Source organism: Ascaphus truei, chromosome 4 (assembly GCF_040206685.1).
Source record: "Ascaphus truei isolate aAscTru1 chromosome 4, aAscTru1.hap1, whole genome shotgun sequence".
Classification (NCBI taxonomy): domain Eukaryota; kingdom Metazoa; phylum Chordata; class Amphibia; order Anura; family Ascaphidae; genus Ascaphus; species Ascaphus truei.
In genome coordinates this window covers 382,819,352-382,841,443 of record NC_134486.1, presented here as the reverse complement: position 1 = coordinate 382,841,443, position 22,092 = coordinate 382,819,352, and the positions used below count along the sequence as shown (strand labels likewise).

The 22,092-nt window shown below is 45.9% G+C and overlaps 1 protein-coding gene across 2 annotated transcripts in view; it reads right to left on the bottom strand.

Moving 5' to 3' along the window:
* The window catches only part of KLHL29 (kelch like family member 29), an 869,600-nt gene that overhangs the window by 296,661 nt on the left and 550,847 nt on the right, over positions 1-22,092 (bottom strand). Inside the window, exons 6-7 of one of the 2 annotated variants that reach the window (XM_075598451.1) lie at positions 20,835-21,371; positions 5,280-5,399 (exon numbers count right to left, since the gene is read on the bottom strand). In XM_075598451.1, coding sequence (XP_075454566.1) covers positions 5,280-5,399; positions 20,835-21,371 — 657 coding nt within the window. The remainder of the gene's footprint in view (positions 1-5,279; positions 5,400-20,834; positions 21,372-22,092) is intronic. The other variant, XM_075598452.1, reaches the window with a different exon arrangement.

Here is a 22,092-nt window from a genome sequence, read left to right as displayed (position 1 = left end):
GGTTGTTGGCTCACATCTCCTTATCTGTTTCTAGAGAATTAATAGATCTCACTCACTTCCCTCTATATCACACCGTAGGTTTTACATATTACGAATCTGAAATACAGTGACAGTAGGTAAACTTAGTCCAAACTTCAACCTTTCTACTTTCTGTGGGAGTACTGTTGGCTGGAAATTGGTTTAGTTTTAAATACTAAACACCTTGTAACCTGTTCCTCTACACGGTCAACGCTTCTTCTCTGATTTGTTCCTCCTATTTTTAACATCATAAGTCTCATTGACCTCTATATCATCTCACTAATTGAAGACCATAGCGAGGGGGAAAAAATGACATTTATTTTTGTATTTTTTAACCCAGAACTCACAAATAACTGTCATTTGCTCCTTGAAAGTTGACATCTGCAATTCGGAACAAGGAGTGACACACAAACCTTGTGCTTGGTATAGACATCATGCTATGCTAAATATCTCAGAAAGCCAAGGATAAAATTGGGCCTGCGGTGTTACAGCAGATAGAAAAATGTGCAGACACGGTGGGCCAAAAAGTTTCCAGCTGCCGTCAAATTGTATGAGTTCTATCGCAGGGCCGGCTGGGTTATTGCGGGGCTCAGTGCAGACATGTGGTGGGGGGCCTCTTACCTTCTCCATCTCTTTCTGCTGGGTCCATCATCATGGCGCCGTGATGTCAAATGGCGTCACATCGCCATGACAACAGGACGTCACGCGACGCCCCGTCGTCATGGCAACATGACGCCACGATGAGGGACCCTGCAGGAAGAGATGGGGAAGGCAAGAGAGTTACAGAGGCCGCCGCACTCTCCCCCTTCAATCAGTTTAATTGTTGTGGGGAAGTGTACGGGGCCTCTGTAACTGCGGGGCTCGGTGGAGTGGCATCGATGGCCCCCCGCCATAAAAACGGCACTGGCTCCATGTACAGTATCTAAAACAAAGTTGTTTTATCGCAAGTCGCGCTGAATTATACCTACGCCAGGCAGCGTCTACTTATTGATCTTAGTTTTGAGTATGTCTGCGTCTGCCTGCTGCGAGATGAGGGATATATGGCACAAACAGGCGTTAAGGTGGCGTTATATTTGCATATATTCATAGGTCTTCCTATTAAGAAATATGTGGCTTGCTCTACTTTCTTGCCGGTTTCCTGCGTCGGTTTTCGCCCTCACATTATACAGTAGGTCGGACATGTAGTTTTTATTTTTGCGTAGAAAATGTGCGCTGCGTGTGCCAAATTCTACAAGAGTAGAAAAACACTAAATACTTTGCGTTCCAAAAAGAACATTTCCAAAATAATGCTTAGTGCTCCAACATACAATGGATTATATTTCAATGGAAGATCAAGAACATAACCTAGAAACATAGAATTAAAAAAAATCCTACCCAAGCAAAGAATACACATGAACTGTAAGCAAAAGAACGATGCAGCAATTCAGTGTGTGCCGTTGTCAAGGCTAAATGGAAATATTTCATTACAAAAGTCCCAGCAGCATTTTTAAAACCATCATAGATATCAGTGTACATCATGTCATGTCCAGAACTGAAAACTGAAGATGATTTCAAGACTAAATATTAATTATGCTATATTCTCTATGTTCATATATATATATATATATATTCAGCATGTAACTGGTTAAAATAAGTAACTTAGTATTATGTTATGTTAGTATAAACCTCCCGCAGCGCAGGAGCAGAAACCTCCCGCAGCGCAGGCGCAGAAACCTCCCGCAGCGCAGGAGCAGAAACCTCCCGCAGCGCAGGAGCAGAAACCTCCCGCAGCGCAGGAGCAGAAACCTCCCGCAGGGCGGGCGCAGAAATCTCCTGCAGGGCAGGCGCAGAAACCTCCCGCAGCACAGGCGCAGAAACCTCCCGCAGGGCAGGCGCAGAAACCTCCCGCAGCGCAGGCGCAGAAACCTCCCGCAGCGCAGGCGCAGAAACCTCCCGCAGCGCAGGAACAGAAATCTCCCGCAGCGCAGGAACAGAAACCTCCCGCAGGGCGGGCGCAGAAACCTCCCGCAGCGCAGGAGCAGAAACCTCCCGCAGCGCAGGCGCAGAAACCTCCCGCAGCGCAGGCGCACAAACCTCCCGCAGCGCAGGAACAGAAACCTCCCGCAGCGCAGGCGCAGAAACCTCCCGCAGCGCAGGCGCAGAAACCTCCCGCAGGGCAGGCGCAGAAACCTCCCGCAGCGCAGGCGCAGAAACCTCCCGCAGCGCAGCAGCAGAAACCTCCCGCAGCGCAGGCGCACAAACCTCCCGCAGCGCAGGAACAGAAACCTCCCGCAGCGCAGGCGCAGAAACCTCCCGCAGCGCAGGCGCAGAAACCTCCCGCAGGGCAGGCGCAGAAACCTCCCGCAGCGCAGGCGCAGAAACCTCCCGCAGCGCAGCAGCAGAAACCTCCCGCAGCGCAGCAGCAGAAATCTCCCGCAGCGCAGCAGCAGAAACCTCCCGCAGCGCAGGAGCAGAAACCTCCCGCAGCGCAGGCGCAGAAACCTCCCGCAGCGCAGGAGCAGAAACCTCCCGCAGGGCAGGCGCAGAAACCTCCCGCAGCGCAGGCGCAGAAATCTCCCGCAGGGCGGGCGCAGAAACCTCCCGCAGCGCAGGAGCAGAAACCTCCCGCAGCGCAGGAGCAGAAACCTCCCGCAGGGCAGGCGCAGAAACCTCCCGCAGCGCAGGAGCAGAAACCTCCCGCAGCGCAGGAGCAGAAACCTCCCGCAGCGCAGGAGCAGAAACCTCCCGCAGCGCAGGCGCAGAAACCTCCCGCAGCGCAGGCGCAGAAACCTCCCGCAGCGCAGGAGCAGAAACCTCCCGCAGCGCAGGCGCAGAAACCTCCCGCAGCGCAGGCGCAGAAATCTCCTATTTTGTCGCATCATCATGTGTGCACTCATTACCGACTTGTAAAATCACGGGGCCTGGTGCAAACTGGGTGCAAACTGAGTGCGGGGTGTCTCACGCTCCCCAGAACACAACCTGTGGGCGGTTGCGGCGGCACTGAAGGGAGCCCACCCAGCAGGGTCCTGACATGTAAGTTTGGCGCGGCGTCCCTGATCGTCGTCTGGGTGGCCTCCCGCTGTGTACTCCGCCACCGCTTCACAGGTGGGGTTCCGGGGGAGAGCGCAGAGCCCGGTGTAGTCACATGAAGCCGGTCCTGTATATAACTGACCAAGTATATGCACAATGTTATTATCTCTCTCACGTTGTACTACACTTCTGAACATGTTGGTACCTTACATAAGAGCCCAACAATAGTATAATTTATTTCAATTTGCAATGTGTCAATGTCTCGTGCAATGTGTAAATGTATGTCTTTATTTATATAGTAAATGTGTAATTAGACATACTGAGTTTCCAGAAAAATCTTCTTTTTTGTGTGAATATCAGATTGTAGAAATAATTAAAATAATACCCAAAGTGCGCAGAACGTGTATTTTTTTTATACAACAAATAAAAAAGGCAATTAATGAACTTCAAAAATAGTGGGCCAACATAAAGTGAATTAAAAATGACACTTTGTTTATTTTTTATTTTGTCTCTCACTGAATCAAATATGATCCCTTCCCTGAGTGCTAGGAAAACAATCTTTGCAAAGTAATGTAATTTGCTGTATGCCATGATTAGAGTTGACAATCAATATCCCTTTTAAAAGAGTGCCCGCCTCGGGGTAATGCAAGTCTCCAGTATCCAGGTCAAAATGGGACTCTATTAAATCCATTCATTTTTTTTTAGCATCCTCACTTAATGCTGAAAGTAGACCCAAAAAAAAGACAAAAGCCACATTGCCAATTACACACAAGGGACGCTGAGCCAAAAACAGCTCGGCAGTGAAATGTGCTTTTGTAGAACAGCAGAACAAAGTCAGTCTGGTAAATATGTCAAATGAGCAAGCTAACAACAACTATACTAACTGGCATAAAAACAATGGATAATGAATGTATGTGCAGTGTACGTTTTCTATAGGTGTTCTGTACAGTGTTCCTCAAACTCTTCAACCTGAAGCTTCGGGGGGGAGGGGGGGACATGAGCTTGTTGCCTCGAGCCCCCCTCACCATTCTTCTCCCTTCCCCACCACAACCTTACAAAACGACCACAGCTGTATTAAACCATAATGTTATACAAACATTTAACAAACCACTTTACCCTGCCAGTGTCCCGAAACCTTTGGACAGACCAACAGCGCCCAGCTGTGGCCCCATCCCCGGCCAGATACCGCCCAGTCTCCTTACAACAAGCGATGATATTGAGGCATTTCCCTGTACCCACCACCCAGCAGATGCACCCCCACTGGAACAGGGTTTTAGCCCCCAAATGAAACAACCTTGTCGCCACAAGCAGGGCTATTTAAACCCTTAAATTAGTCATGGTGCCTCCAGTTCCATTACCACCTTCTCCAACGCGTCCTGCAGCGTCATATTAAGAAGATCCAATCCCAAATCCAACAAATGAACCCCATCTTCCCAATATAAACCCGCATTCCCCAAATCAAAATCTAAGTTAAAAAAAAGAACACCCTACCACCCAACTGACACACCCATATTACGTTTTCTTCGGCTTCGCTCAATTGCTTTGCCATTCCTCGCCCTGCAGCAAACTTTCCTAAACACAATCTCTGACCAAATTAACAGCAAACCCCTAAGCAACTGTGCTACAGTAGGTCACGTCATATTGCGTACATCAAGTCCAAAGATTACCGCGTCACCATGGCATTGCACTAACACCGATTGTGGAGCCCGCCTATCCCTTGCAAAACACAACAACTCTGGCAACAACTGCCTCCACCTCATCCCCCATTTACCCCATCAAAACAGTGCCGCACAATCCCTTTTAGCCCCAGCCTCTTCCCATACCTGCGTACATACTGTATAAATCGCCCACGATCCATACAGCCACAGCCAAGCATCCCGTAGCACCCCAAAAAACACCATCACAAACAGCTCTCTCTCAAACTCAGATGAACAAGCCTGCTCCACCGCCCCCATCGCATCAAACCTTCCAACATTTGCGGAGATATCCACCTTCTTTCATCCTCTGAAGCAGGTAACCGCCTCAACCCGCCCACAGCTCTCCACACTATGAATGTTTTAGAAACATCCTCCAAATCCAGAAATCTTAAGAAAAATTACACCCAGCCAGCTTCCTTTCCACAGAACCTCCAGTCACACCCCTGTCCCCTAAATATAAAACAAACCTCCATCGCTGCTCCAGCACTATCCACCCTCTGCCCCTGACCCAACTCTACACACCGTGCTGAAGCATACTGTACGCCATAAACGTACCTGGAGCAACGGAAGCCCGCACCAGGTCCATTACTCCATCGCCATCAGCTCCTACCGTGCCGGAAGGACATGCTGCCGGTACCGATCTGTCTCCGGAGCCCGCCTTCTGAATCCCTCTTACTGCAGGCGAAACAAAGTTTCAATTCTGTTAACACCCCTCAACCTAAACAAAGACATAAAAACCCTAACCTGACATGCAACAAATGCAAAGTGCTGCCCCCCCTCCCCCCTATTGGGAATACGGTCTTGCCACCTCTCCATCATTTCTATGGTCAGTTGCGTTGCTACTACATCCCTAGCTGACTTAACCCCTTCCAATGTACCCTTACGAAACATTTAGATTCCGCATGAGCTCCCCTGCACCCGAAGAACTCATGCCGAAACTTACAACTACTCCCAAACCGACACTGTCCCTCACCGAACACCCAACAATACCCTTTGTGGCTACTGGTCGGCGATTCAGCCTACTGTATGCTCCGCCAACTTCCCCCTGCAAGGAACCCGGTTTATCCAGCATCATCAATTCTAGCCACAAATCCATGTCCTTGGATCCCAAGTCAAGTGCTTTCTTAACCCCATCTTCTGCCTAAACAGCTCACTATATCGCCACCACGCCATACATTCTGTATGCGAACCCCACCGAATCCGAATAATTAAATAAGGCCAAGCAGTGCTGAGGACACTTTTCCCCACGAACACTTGACAAAATTGAAAAACCCTGCAGCCAATTCCAAAACGTTTGCGGGAATAATCTATTTTCAATGTCCGCTTTTCTCGTCTCCCCTTTTTTTAACTGACCTGGTCACTGCCTCATTATTGCCCCGATAATGACAAAATCACCTTTCCAAATTTTTCCTCTCAGGTGCATCCCTAAAGGAACTTTCCAAGCATGTATAATATCCTAAAATCTGGCATCAGGCGGCTTAACACTTTTTCAACTGACCCTGTGTTAACACCTGACCCGGCTGCTCCAACCCCTTTGGCCACTGGATCCTTCCGAGCTTGCCACCTCAACAGGAGGTGGGGGAGCCTTTTTACCTCGTAACCCAGGGAGCATAGTGGGGGTCTTGGCCCCTTGGTCCTGCCGCCCTTCCCTTTCTGTCAGGGCTCTCTAAATTATTATTAAAGCTGCAGTTCAAGCTGTCGTTTTAAAAAATATGTGCATCAATACAATCTACACACTGACAAGTGATTAGCTAAGCTGCTGATCGATCTGTTCTCCTGTAATCAATCGCTGAAATTCAGCTGGGGGTTCACTGAATGCGTCTTGGGTAATCTTCTGCTGCACTGACAGACAAAGCTCTGTGAGGAAGATCATGTGACCCGGCAGGCACTAGATTCAATTGGTTGGCTGCTAGAGAGAGAGGGCAGGGCTCAAAATGGTGATGCTGTTTCAGAAGGGGAAGGGGGTGTGACTTTGTAAATGGTTGCTATAGGAACAAAATTGCTGGTTGCATTAGAATACATTAAAAATCTCGTTAAAATTGTTTATTTTTTTAAATGCTACAAGTATTTTCTCATAGTACAGAACTGATTTATTTAAAAAAAAACACATGCAGGATATTGCTTGAACTGCATCTTTAAACAACACACTATAAGACTCGTTATGATAATTGTAATAACTTATCTTGCATCTCATTTAAAAGTTTTTGTTGCATCTCTACTGTGCCCATTCTTTCTCTCTTTAAGGGCTGGGAGGGTATTTTGTTATACCGGGGAAAGGTGCACTACAGTACACTGGGAGAGTCATTTGACGCTGCGATTTGGAAGAAGACGAAGGAGGCGGCACCGGATAAGTATCTAGGGGCGGCGGATCTGGAAAGCCCCCTCTGGTTTTGATGGAGTGTATTATGTGCATGTTGCAATTGTTTTCTGGTATAGGCTTCCACTTGTTGGTTTTGATATAGTAATTGATATGCCCGATTCCCTAGTACCTGCCATTGTGCTATCTGAAGTATGCCTGTCATTCATTTGAAAAGCTGGTAATTAAGTCTTGAAGTCACAAAATAAACACAAAAAAAAGTGTTGATTTTCTTACTATTGCGTCTTCAATTTTTTTTTTTTAAAGCTTCAATATAATTTGCAAGCTAGATGAGCGGTTCTGAAATTCCCCCGTTCAGCAGCATTAGAATTCCTCCCATTAGATCAATAATAGCACAATAGGACTTGCAGGAAGACACACTGGGGCTTGACGCTGTGCCATTTTTACATAAACTCCACTCGGGAAGACCCACAGGAAAACATTCACTGTCAGACCATTAAATGCCTTCAGCTGAGTTATATTGTCATTAGTGTGACTGTTGAGATATTGTCTTCTGTTGGGGATTCGCTTGCATTAGCGCATAGGTTTTTTTTGTCGTCCCCCCCTCCCCATCATCATCTCAATGCTGCAAAGGGATACACAGATTTTTGCAACAGAACGGTAAGAGAGTGTCAGGTTTTTAATTACTGTGTCTATTTTCAGGTGAGGCAACAGGGTGTCCTAGGAACAGAAGATCAGGAGCGCAAATATATCCAGGTTTATGAAAAAAAGAAATAAAAAGACACATATAGTGCAGGGTGTGCTAAAAGATTTTTTTCATGAGCAAGTGACAGCAATAATTTCCTGTTTGGAAGAATGGATGATTTTTTACAATAAGAAAGAAAGGATGTACATGGAACAAAGGCGACTGAAAAATGCAGTTCAATGCATGCAATTGTCAACGCTAACACATTCAACACTTAACACATTCAAGTTTGAACGTTGGATAGTGGTCCTACATTAATTTTTACTCAACTCCACTCGCCATTAATCTAAAATGGGGTCTAGGCAATTAGACTCAGGGTTAGTTACAGTAGCTTCCTCTAGCTGCGTTCTGTGCTGCTAAAAGGGTAAGAGGACGAAGCTGCTTCCAGAGCCTCAATCTTGGTCAGGGAAAGTGGACACGAAGCCCACATCTGAATATAAGACCAGCATCCAGATGCACGGCAGTTCTTTGAGTATCTCTGCATTAGGACATTGCAATAAGAAAAATCCAGGGGCAAGAAATGGTCATGGCTGGCCAAGTCCGGGCATCAGGCACAGTGTCCGGGTGTCAGGCACCGTTTCCGGGTCGGCCTGTCAAACCCCCCCTCCCCCATTTTCCGACAGGTCCTGAACAACTGTCCCGGCTCTCCCCCATTGTTGGTGGCACTGGTCCTGAAGGTCTTTTATGGCTACACGTGTCAAGCCCCAAAATTAGATTGTAAGCTTTATGGGGGAGGGACTCATTGTGCCTGCAAATTTTTATGTAGAGTACAGAGTACACATAATGTTAGTGTTTTAAAAGGAAAAATAAATATTATTATAAGTTTTATGGGGGTTTTGTAGTCTTTAGGGACCATCTTTAACAAGCAGAATACTGCTGTGGATTTCAAGTGAAGCTTGTGGCTAGGATGGAAATAAATATTAAACCTATACATATGCATTTTTATTTCATCCACAAAGACGGGGGTTTTTAATACTATTTGCCTGGTAAAAAAAATCGCTAATGAATTTACTAACGATGTTTTATAAACTATTTCTCTTTTGTGCAAGCTGTCAAAAAAAAAAAAAATCTACTGCAGCTCAATTCTCTGCCACATAATTAATGTTATTTATAGAGCATTGTGTTACAAACATCTTGAAGCGGGGCTGTCTAGCACATTGTCCGTTAAATAATACATATAATAATAAATATAGCAGACCGTGCCACTTTTTATGTACATAAAGATTGACATAAAAAGGTGTAACATGGAAACTTATGAGGCCATATTTCATACAAATTGCACCCCTGGATATGTGAACAACGGTCAGCCCCAAATTCAATTCAAACAGTATTCATTGCCTCGTGTAGCACTTAATAATGTGCAACCCTAAAAGCTTTTCTATTATCTATCCCCTTTCCGATCTGAAAATGTCATTTACCTCTATGCATTTGATGCAGATCTGGTAGTCCGTTCAGATTACACCAGGCGTTCTGAACTCCAGTCCTCAAGACCCCCCCCCCCCCCCCCCCAACAGGTCAGGTTTTCAGAATATCCCTGCTTCAGCACAAGTAGCTCAGTGTTCGATATCAGGGAAGTGGAGATATCTTGAAAACCTGACCTGTTTGCCGGGCTTGAGGACGGGAGTTGAGAACCCCATGGGTTACTCCATCCCAGACACAGGGGCTTATGCAGAGAGGTACTGCTTAAATTCGCCGCAGGATTGGAATTTATTGTAGTGCTATGCAGGGTACTCCGGTAGCGCGGTGTTCATGAAATAGCTAAGTAGGCAAGTTTCACTTGGCGTGAAACTCGCCATTCAAAGCTGCGCGGTATTTGCCCACAATACAGCCAACTTTTGTTGGCGGGCAAAATTTCCACTGAACGCGCCATTTAGTAGCTCCGATTGGCGCGTTCATGCGCATCGGAGCTACTGGAATCTTGCGTGTTTCCGCATTGGCGAGATCACGTTCTCGCCACACGTCTGGCGAATTTAAATTGGCCCGCCAAGTTCTCGCCACTACCTGCCTAAATGCGGACATTTTTGCCTCTAACCTGGCGAATTTTACCTTAACGTTCCTCTCTGCATAAGCCCCACAGTGTTTATTTTTTTTGACGCAGCTAAATGAATTTGGATAAGAGCCCTAAACAGAGAATGTGATACTCCGTAAAACAGTATGTAAATCAAATACCTGGCTCAACAACCCCTACTTAATATGCTTGATGAGATGGGGGTGAAAGCCCTGGAACTCTGGGTTGAAAAGGGTTAAAGGAGTGTTGTGGCAGGTATAGTACCAGCTTGTGGAGTGATAGTGAGGTTATCTATATAAAGGGTGTTAAAGTCATGGTTGGGGATCCATTAATTTTTTTTCTACCTGCGTCAAATTACAGGTGAGCAGGCCAGAGCTGCTGCACTGCATGGATGTGGGAGGTCTATTGAGCAGGTGGAGGCGTTGCTCCCACCCTCTGACTTCTAAACCCAGGGAGAGGGCCAATAAAATCACGTGAGAAGGGGAGTATTCTGGATCCAGGCTCACTTGTGGCAGGTGAGAAGATCCGTGTAGTGATGCAGCCACGAGTATCCGTACACTTGCCTGGGAAAAGTGGCGGTTACAGAGGCCCCGTGCTGTTCGCCAAGGCATTTATCCATAAAATCGGTAGATAAAAGTAGTTAAATTCATTTATAAGCAGTATTATGTTTATATTTTCTTGTAGTCTAGGTTGACGTGTTCCTTTGGAGGTATGGATCTGCAGGCACTCACATATTCACTGAGCAGGAAAAAGGGGGAAGGTACTGTAGACCTTATGGTATCCAGCTGGGTTTTCAGTGTGAAAAGGTGAGTGTCTTGTTTAAGATGCAATGGTCTGAAATAGCGTTTCCTCCTGAATCAATGTGTTGGAGTAGAAGGGTTTGGTGGTCTGATATTTTGGTCACCCACATGGGGTCGTTATTTAGGCATTATGTGTTTTGGGGAATTGATGCAGGAGACGTTAAGGCGTTCGACACCTCTTCCTTATTTATAAAGGCGATGTTTGTCTGTTAGAAATGATCTATTGTAAGTTGAGGAGGGCTTAATAATGCTGTGGGATGAAGGTTAATAAGGGTGTGCTGTGTTGTATTAACCCCATACATGTAACAGGCACGACAAGTTTACAAATATGTCTTGCAGGCTTGATTATATGATGTTCTGCCACTGCTACAGACTGCAAATGGGCTATTTACAGTAATAGGGCAGCCTTGCTGTCTCCAGCTGTCAGTTTGGAGTAGGACACTCATACGGCTGGTTTTGCCGCGATGCTGCTCCCCAGAACCTGGGAAAGATTATTGTTACGTTCCTGTGAAAAATGCTGTTGTAAGTAAGGCCAGCGTATGTTAACTTTGTGTTGGACTATCATTATGCACATGAGGGGGAAATAAAAGTTCATGTTTTGCACTGTTATTACCTGTGTCCTGACTCCTAACTTACCGCTCAGCAATCCAGACTATTACAGGCAGTGATATTGCACAATGTCATTGCGGATCGGGTAGACAGATTGTCGGGAGGGGCTGGGAATGACCCGACGGTTTTGGAACATGTTGGCACCAATGACAAAGTTAAAGAAAGAGAGGGTCCTACAAATTATCTACAAATTATTTGAGGGATCAAGGTGGCAAGCTTAAGATAAGAACCTCCAAGGTAGTATTTTCTGAAACAGTAGCAGTGCCACGTGCTACCCCAGGGAGGCAGTTGGAGGTGAGATGTGGTGAATGCATGGCTAAGAAAGTGGTGCAGGAAGGAGGGCTTGGAGTTTTTAGAGTACTGGGACTCTTTCTCTGAGATGTGCTATCTTTATAGTAGGGATGGATTGCACCCCAATGAAGCCCTGGGATTTTTGGTGCTAAAGGGGAGGATGACAAAAAGGTTGGAGATTTTCAACTAGGAAGGAGGGGGGAGAAACAAGCAAGAGGTAATGGACTAGACATAATAGATAGGAATGGGGAAATAGCCATGGGTCATGTGGTTGGGGGTGGGTGAAAGGGAGAGCTTATCAAGGCATCCATATTAAATACACATAATACTAGTAAACTTCTAAAGACTAAAATCAATAGGAAAACAGAGGCAGTAGCAGATAACATTAGCACAGACTGGACATAATCTTAAGGTCATGCTTGCGAATGCAAGAAGTCTGGATGATAAAATGGGGGAGCTTGAAATAATAGCTAGAAAGGAGCAGTATGATATTATAGGCATTACTGAAACATGGTGGGATGAAACTCATGACTGGGCAGTTAATTTAGAGGGTTTTTTCGGAAGGATCGAGCAAATAGAAGAGGTGGTGGAGTATGTTTATATGTTAACCAGGATTTCAAATCTATTATAAGGGAAGATGTTCATAAAGGGATTTATGGAAATTTAGAGACTGTGGATAGAAATTTGCAGTGGAGGTAAAATTACCCCAAAAATGTTTGTAGGGATATGCTATAAAATGAGAGATTCGGGTAGCCAAACTACTTTAACAAATAGAGAAGGAAGCAAATAATGGGTGATTTGAATTATCAAGACTTAGAGTGTAGCAATGAGATTAGCATCATAACTAAAAGAAACATGTTGTTGGGTGTGCTAAAATACAATGCCATTAACCAAATTATTGAGGAGACAATCAGGAGAGGGGCAATACTGGACTTCGTAATATCAAGCAATGTAGAACTAATAACAAATATTCAAATCAGGGAACATGTGGGAAACAGTAATACGAATGGTCTCATTTAAAAAAAAATATATATATATATATATATATATAATATATATATATATATCTTATACTATATTAGTGAAAGCAATGTATGTTTGCTTGCCTGGATGTCCGGTGTCCCTAGGGGAAATCTCATTGGTCCCTTGGGTCGCCCGCCCCCGCACACCACTCATTGGCCTGAGGCGGAGTGACGGCACACACACACACACACACACACACACACACACACACACACACACACACACACACACACACACACACACACACACACACACACACACACACACCAGCTCTATACACACACACACACACACACACACACAACACAGCAGCTCTACACACACACACACACACAACACAGCAGCTCTATACACACACACACACACACACAACACAGCAGGTCTATACACACACACACACAACACAGCAGCTCTATACACACACACACACACACACAACACAGCAGCTCTATACACACACACACACACCCTCCCCCCGCCCCCCTCCCCCCCCTCACACAACACAGCAGCTCTATACACACATACACACACACAACACAGCAGCTCTATACACACACACACACACACACACAACACAGCAGCTCTATACACACACACACCCTCTGTCCGCCCCCCTCCCCCCCCCCTCACGTGCGCCGTCCTGAACTGGCTCCGGACGGGAAGCGCGGCCCTCCTACCCCAGCCGCTCCCTTACCTCCCCGGCGCTACCACCCGCTCAGGTAAGTCACTGCGCGTCCCGCCTCAGCCTCAGGCCCACTGCGCATGCCGCCTCAGCCTCAGGCCCACTGCGCGTCCCGCCTCAGCCTACCGCCGCTCAGCCAGACGCCACATCGAGCGGGCGCCGGGGGGGGGGGAGCGCGAGTCTTAGGCCCACACAGGGTGCTTCCTGCAGCCGCCTGCACGCCTCACTCAGCAGGACGGCACATCGGGGGACCAAGCAGGCGCCGGGGGGGGAGCGCGAGTCACAGGGAACGGGGGGGGCAGTCACGGGGAACGGGGGGGGGCAGTCACGGGGAACGGGGGGGAGTCACGGGGAACGGGGGGGGCCACCAGCCGAACCAGCAGGGGGAAGGACGCACGGAGGAGGGGGGGGAAATGCCCATACATAAATTATGACAATACATATGCCCACTGCTCTCCACCCCCTCCCCCCCCCGCTCCCCTTTCCCCCCCCTCCCCGCTCCCCTTTCTCCCCCCCGCTCCCCTTTCTCCCCCCCCGCTCCCCTTTCTCCCCCCCCGCTCCCCTTTCTCCCCCCCCCGCTCCCCTTTCTCCCCCCCCGCTCCCCTTTCTCCCCCCCCGCTCCCCTTTCTCCCCCCCCGCTCCCCTTTCTCCCCCCCACGCTCCCCTTTCTCCCCCCCACGCTCCCCTTTCTCCCCCCTGCTCCCCTTTCTCCCCCCCCCGCTCCCCTTTCTCCCCCCCCGCTCCCCTTTCTCCCCCCCGCTCCCCTTTCTCCCCCCCCGCTCCCCTTTCTCCCCCCCCGCTCCCCTTTCTCCCCCCCCGCTCCCCTTTCTCCCCCCCCCGCTCCCCTTTCTCCCCCCCGCTCCCCTTTCTCCCCCCCCCCGCTCCCCTTTCTCCCCCCCCCCGCTCCCCTTTCTCCCCCCCCCGCTCCCCTTTCTCCCCCCCGCTCCCCTTTCTCCCCCCCCCCGCTCCCCTTTCTCCCCCCCCCCGCTCCCCTTTCTCCCCCCCCCCGCTCCCCTTTCTCCCCCCCCCCCCGCTCCCCTTTCTCCCCCCCCCCCGCTCCCCTTTCTCCCCCCCCCGCTCCCCTTTCTCCCCCCCCCGCTCCCCTTTCTCCCCCCCCGCTCCCCTTTCTCCCCCCCCCGCTCCCCTTTCTCCCCCCCCGCTCCCCTTTCTCCCCCCCCCCGAAACCTTTACAACAAATACTCACCTATTGTTCCACGAGTTATAAATAATACTACCTATTACGCATTTACATCCCGGGCAACGCCGGGTCTCTCAGCTAGTATATATATATATATTAAAATATTAAAAAACATTGCATACAGTCGGATCAACAGAGACTCTTAATTTTAGAAAGGCAGATTTGAGTAAACTAAGGAAGGGTCAACAAGAAATAAATTGGGATGAAGTTCTTGTAGGAAAAAAATACGGAAGAAAATGGGATGTCTAAAAGATTGTTAGAAAAGCACACTTATCAGTGTATACCGCTGGGTAACACATATAAAAGAAACAAGTCTAAACCAATGTGGCTAAATAAACAGGCAGGGGAGGAAATGGAAAGTAAGAGGCAGGTTTTGGAGAAGGGACGGATTAATCGTATCAGAATGATAAGGACTGTAATACAAGTTGCAAAAGAGAAATCAAATGAGCAAAAATTGAAAATGAGAAAAAAAGTTGCAATAGAAAGTTAGATCAACCCTAAAAAGTTCTTCAAACACATCGATTACACAAACAAAAAGATTAGAAAAGAGAATATACCCTTTCCGTATGACATGGGCAGGCAAATGTTTGGAGATAAGAAGGCAGAGGTACAGTATTAAATACATTATTTGCCTCTGTATTTACCAATGAGGTCAACTGCAAAAATATCAACACAGAAAGAAGCAACAACCGCAATGTTAACTAACATTACTTAAACAGAGGAAGATGTCCAAAGGTGACTTGATAAAATTATGGAAAATAAACCACCAGTCCCCAATGTCATGCACGTAAAGGGTTTCCAAGGCGCCAAGTTCAGTAATAGCCAAATCATTACATTTAATATTGAAGGATTCCATTTCCACAAGATTGGCATAAAGCAGATGTGGTGCTTATATTAAAAAAGCGAGCAAGATATAGCCTGGAAGCCTGACATTAGTAGTGGGGAAGCTACTTGAAGGTTTAGTATGGGATAATATTCAAGAATACCTAATGGAAAACAGAATTATTAGAAATAGTCAGCATGGATGTATGATGGATAGGTCGTGCCAAACTAACCATAGGGAGGTAAGTAGGCATTTAGACCAGGGTAATGCAGTTGATGTGGTCTACTTAGATTTTGCAAAGGCTTTGATACAGTTCCACATAAGAGGTTGGTGTACAAAATAAAGCAAATTGGTATCTGTAAAAATATTTGCACCTGGATTGAAAACTGGTTGAAGAATAGATAACAGAGATGAATGAAACTTTTTCAGTTTGGCCTAAAGTTATAAGTGGACTACTTCAAGAATTGGTATTGGGACCACTACATTTAACTTTTTGTTAATGATCTTGAGATTGGCATAGAGAGCAAAGTCTCCAACTTTGCTCATGATACTAAATTATGTAACATAGTAAAATCAGAGTAGGATGTAATTTCTGTACAGCAGGACTTGGATAGACTGGAAACTTGGGTAGATAAATGGCAGGCGAGGTTTAATACAAATAAATGTAAGGTTACCCATTTGGAAAACAAGAAGAAACAGGTGACACAAATTAAATGGGGCAAAATTAGGTTAATCCTTGATGTGAAGGATTTAGGAATGGGTGTGAGGAGGGGGGATTGAAGGAGCTGGGTTGAGTGAGAGTGGGGTAATTGATGGAGGGGGGGAGTGATAGGATAGGGGGTGTAAGAGAGGAGGTGAGGAAGAGAGGGGGTAAGAGTGAGACAGAGGGGAGAGAAATACATGGGAAGAGGGGGGAAGAGGGAGGAAGAGGAGGGGACTCATGAGGTTTGAAATAGGGAACTTGCAAGACCGCCGACACGGTGAGGAGGGAGGGGGCATAACTCTAGTCCTGGGCCCTGGGAAATTAGTCTGCGGCCCAGCCCAGCCTGCCAGTTGTTGTGGAACTTTTTGTTCCGAATCAGCAGTCTGACCATTCTCTTGCCCCGGCTCTTCTGTATTTCCTCGGCTACCAATAATTGCATCTAGCTCAGGTACCTTTTTTGTTTTGCCTTTCTTTCCCCTGGCACTTCTTGAACTCCTGCTGTTTTGTCTTTCCCTTGCTACCAATTGCTTGTGCATGTAACTCTGCAGACTTTGCATAAACCTTTTTGTTTTGCCTTGCTTTCCCTTTGTACTCCTAGTACCCTGCTCTTATCTTTCCATGGCTGCCATTGCTTTCGCATGTACTGCCTTGACGACTTTGCAGACACCTTTTTGTTTTGCCTTTTTTGTTACTAGGTTGGTGTGAGCATTAAACACTATCAATTTTAACTCTGGGTTGCACAATCTTTCCCTGCGCACCCCCCCCCCACCCCGTACCTTTTCTCCGGCTCATGGCGTCAAATGTGTCATGACCCTGCGTCGCAGAAGACAAGGTAAGTGAAGTTGCAGAGGCCTCACACGATCCCCCGCCATTAATTTAAATGCCTTGGGGATAGAGCCCCCCTAGAAAAATCTTGCGCCCCCTGTCCCCCAGTTTGCAAACCCCAGATTTAACTTATTCAAATCTCTTGTTGTTTTTAGGGTTCCATGCTACCGCCAAGGGCTGCACACCCATGATACAAAAAAGTAAACATGGGAAGGATGTTGATCCCGGGAGACATCAGATTGGTATTACTAAAGTCAGAAAGGAATTTATTTTTCCCCTTATGAGACATCACTGGATGATGTTTCACTGGGATTTTCTGTATGCCTTACTCTGGATCAATACTCTATCAATATAAATATAGGGTGATTAATGTATCTAAATTTAACATACTGTAGGTTGAACTCGATGGACATACGACTTTTTTCAACCTCATCTACTATGTAACATTTCTCACCAGATGGACCAGTAAGACAACTAACAATCTCCCATACAATCTCATTATTTTAGTGAAACTTTTATAATAGATATTACTGGAAAACAAAACCGAGACTAATTTAGTGGTTTCCTGACGATGAAAATATTGTACTTTGAGTTCCCATCATTACTACATAATCTCCTTTTCCCTTCAGAATTGAAGCTGCCTATTTCACAAATAATTAATGCCTGTGAAAGTGGATAGGCGAACTGACAATCATCACAGAATGCTCTAAAGGTATTCTACAGCACAGACATTGCAAGCTCCCACTTCTTAATCTACTGCAGGGGTGCGCAAACGTCTTGAGCTGCGCCCCCCTGCCCTGGGAGAAGCAGCGTTTGCGCCCCTCCTCTCCTAATGACTCATCATATGACGCCGCGTTGCCATGGCGACGCTTCACTGAAGACCCGCAGAGAGCAGGTAAGTGACTTACAGAGGCCTCATGCCTCCCCCCGGCATTTAATTTAAATGCTGTGGGGAAGAACACGGGGCCTCTGTAACCGCCCGCGCCCCCCCCCCCCCTAGAAATTCTCCCGCCCTCCCCTGCAAAGATGCATACAAAAAAAAAAAAGAAACACACAGTCATTATTAACCAAGAACATAATAAGAGTTTCGCACAGTGGTGAAACCTTTATCACTGACGATTGTTAGGTTGATAAAAATACTTCCTTCTTGGTATTTATTGTGTGTAATTATTTATTATTTTTTTTTACTACAATTCCTTTTTTCAGTTTGTAAATGGAAGGATTGGAATTTGACAATGAATCGGCGGTAGTTAGCTAATAATGACTGCTAGGCGTACCTGTACCTCAGAAACATTATCTTTGTTAATATTTATACCTCTTTATATAATGTACTGTAACTGTTTTCCCCATCTCAAAATTGACACACTCTAATAAAACCCTCCTTTCATTATTCTGGATTTTTGAATAGTTCTCAATGTGTCAACATGTTTCTTGAAAGCACTTAAATACACAGTATAACAACCAGTTGTTGTATTGTATTAATGCCTAAATGCTGGATTACATCAAACAGATTTCTTTCCATCCAGAAACCCACATGAGAAGACTGCGTGACCTATTGCAAATTAAAAATAAAACATTTAATGCTATTGGGGAACATCCACAGGCTAATAAAGAATGTACAGTACATTTTCACATACGAAAACGAATCCCCCAGGATTGCAAAAGAATGGAGTAATTAAAAAACAAATGTAGAATTTAAATGAGTGCATTAATGAAGTCTAAAAATATCGGGTTCTCCTCCGCGCTCATAGGCACAGTTTGCTCTTTCATGCTGGACACCATACAATAATTGCTCATGAACCTTGGCAAGAATTGCGTGTTAAATCAGACAATGAGATTGAAAATCTCAGGGATTGAATGCGATGGAACCGCAGGCCTTTTTCAGAAGATCCTATTATAATGCCAGGCGAGTTCTCGAGAAAACAAAGGAAAGGGTTTGAGAGAAGTAGTCTTAGTAACACGCGTGTGATGGCATTTCTGCATTCGAGAGCTTACGATGCTATCGGGCGGCTGTGCCTTTTCACAGAAGAAGCTGTCTGTCAAGAAACGAGCGGGGCTTAAAGCCCATATGGATTTAGGAGAGTAACTGAGAAACAGAATTATGACCCCGCTATTAAAATGGGTGTGCGGAGGGAGGAATGTATGAAAGCTATAAATCAGATTTGCAAACTCTTAAGTCCTGGAGGATGGGAGGCCCTAAGGTGGCTGCATTTATGCATAATTAGAGAAAACTGAGAATGTGTTTGAAATTAAAATGTGTTATAAAAACAAGACACACCTACAGAAAATATATGAATGTGTGTGTATATCTACAGATGTAGCAAGTCTTATCATATACTGATTATGCACCATCAGGAACAATAACCCTTGCTACATATACATACACAATATATATATATATATATACACACACACACAAATATAATATTATATATATATACCCTGTATGTGTGCATGGTATTGATAGACATTTAGTTTAATATACATGATTCATAGCTGACTCGCTGTGTTTGTAACTTTGTCAGGTCAAATGGTCATAATGCGAAGCAAGTAAAAAAACACAGATCTATCTTTTTTTATACTCCAGTGAGAGCTGACCAACTGGAAGTGATGACAATCAAATATGCCGACTACTCCAGAGCTAGAGAGGCCAGTGATATTACCCAGAAGCTGGGAACTCCATCTAAAACTCGTGGGAACCTTTAAAAATCATCCAAGAAATCTTGGATGCATTATAGTTTTGTGGTTTTAAAAGGCAGCAGTGCCACTTATCCAGCCACGCACAAAAACCTAAACATTTTCCATCTATGGCAGGAGTGGCCAAATCCAGAACCACCAACAACAGGTCAGGTTTTAAGGATATCCCTGCTTCAGCCCGTGTCTCAATCAGTGACTCAGTCATTGACTGATTGAGCCACCTGTGCTGAAGCAGGGATATCCTTAAAACATCACCTGTTGTTGGTGGCCCTTGAGGACTGGAGTTGGCCACTCCTGATCTATGGCCCCTATTTAATGTGCTGTAAAGAGGTCTTCCCCTTTTCTAGGGAAGATTAATCTTTATTCATTTGAATGGACTGCAACCCTCCCAAGGAAGAAGGCTATACAGAATACTGAATAAGGGCCCACAGTATATTCAACTCCTAGAAAGTATTGGAGTGCTTGCAGTGGGTTGACAATATGACACTGCTGCTTCTGATTCAGCCCTAAGATTTCTCACACTCTAATTCTGTACTCCATTCCCTGCCATGAAGTCTGCAATGCAGCTGAAAAGAGATGGAACCTCGGGTGAAGTGATATGCTGCAGTCAGCTCTAGCAGGGAACATCGCGAGGAAACCTTGACAGGTGTAAATAAAGAGAGGGATAAATATTCTGAGCAAGCGTGCTATATTTTCATCTGTCACTGCATGTTAACCAGAAAAAGGAGGGGCGGGGGGCATAAATCGGGTGCTGATCAGAGGAGATGAGAAACTCATCACTGTAAATTTAATTCCACGAGAAACTGTTGAGTCATGTGAAAAATAAGTCTGGTGTATTAGCATCTGAACTCTTCACTCGTAAGCATCACAGCAAGTTTCTGGTTCCCGTTCCACCGCTTGTTCTGGAAAAGGCATGTTTGCAGAGCATGCATTATTAAAAAAAAAAAAAGGCAGGAGCTCAGGGGACATGAGCATCACTCGAAAAACATAAATGAGACTGCTTTTCAACCAAAAAATGATGCATTTCAGCGGGATGCACAGAAAGGGCAGATCACTACTGCTATCTAAATGAGACATAAGGAATTCCATTTATTCCATTTTCTGGCAGACTCAGTAGGTGTTGTTCAGTATGAGAAGAACTTTGCTTTTTTTTTGTTTTAGTCTTTAGAATTGTTTCTTCTTTTTGGTCATATTTAATTCATAGATGCTTCTGCAGGGCACATACGAGGCAACAGATGCTGGACGGCTAGCACAAATACACCAACGATAAAGGATCTACTTTGCTGACCTTTGGGCAAAAACCCTCATGTTTATGTCAATTACTTATCAGAGTATGTGCGACCAGTTTCAGATTAATGGGAAAGAAAAATAACAAGTAGGACAGCTTACCTTTTGGGTACCAAGGATCTGTGAACTCATACTTTCCCATGCCAATTGTCCGGAGCATCTGTACTCCATTAGGGTTGTCTGGGTTGACTGTCTGACTGTTGGAGAGCTGTGGGGCAGTCTCCCCATTCGTAGCTGTGACACTATTAGGTAGGGCGGCTGAAGGCAGCGCCGGTGGAGGAGGAGGCAGGATGGGACAAGTCATATGGCCATTGCCTACAGCAGTGTGGCCTGGATGAGGAACCTGGCTAACTCCAGTCAGAGAGGACATGGCCATTGGTTGGCTATGCCTGTACATGGTTTGGCTTTGCACGTTCACCACTATGTTGCTCAAAGCCTGCGCAGGCTGCTGATGTTGCTGTAGCTGGTAATGAGCAGTCATGAGCGGAAGCTGAGGGGCCCCATGAGGGGGTAATGTGGGGGTGACTCCGATGATGGGAGCTTGGACATTGGCTGCTTGGCTATAAATCGGTGGCTGCGTCATTCCATATGAGTGGGCAATCAGGGATGCAGAGACGGTTGTTACCCATGGTGGGGTACCTGCAAAGAGAAAACAAATGGGACACCGTAATAGGAACGATTTCACAAACACCAACACCCTGGTAGCTTTGCGGGTGTACGAACATTGAACTTGCTATTGAACTGCTCTGTGTTTCTGCTCTTCGCAGCATGTATCGGGACAACAAAAACAGAAGCACTCAGCCATGGCATGCAACATCCTTCCTACTATCTTTAATATTTATCTCACAGTTTAAAATTAAATATGTTTACTACATTTGCCATTGGAGGCCTGACACCCTCGGACAGCACAAGAACACATTTTATAGAAAATACAAATCTCAGTGGTTCTTGATGGAGATGCCCATTTAGTTCGAGGAAGAGCAAATAGTTCAAAAGCCACAACCCCTCCGGCACTCGAAGGGTTAATGCAATCAAAGGAACACTCATTTCTCCTCCGGAAAACTGCAGCGGGTGCACTGAAGAGGACTATGCACTGAAGTGAGAAACAGGCAATCACAATGCATTTTTGATGCAGATTTAATAACATATTAAATATTAAAGCGGCTTCACAAAGATTATGGCTGCCTGTTCTTGATATGTCATGCATATACCTATACTAAATACACAACTTTAAAGCAGCAGTTCCCCCCCCGTCCAACCCCTTTTTTATTACCAGGATGGGAACCCCAATGCTGATCCACTCGAATTTCAGCTCCGGGGACTCCGTGGTTCCCTACATGCGTACCGGCCCAAGGTCACT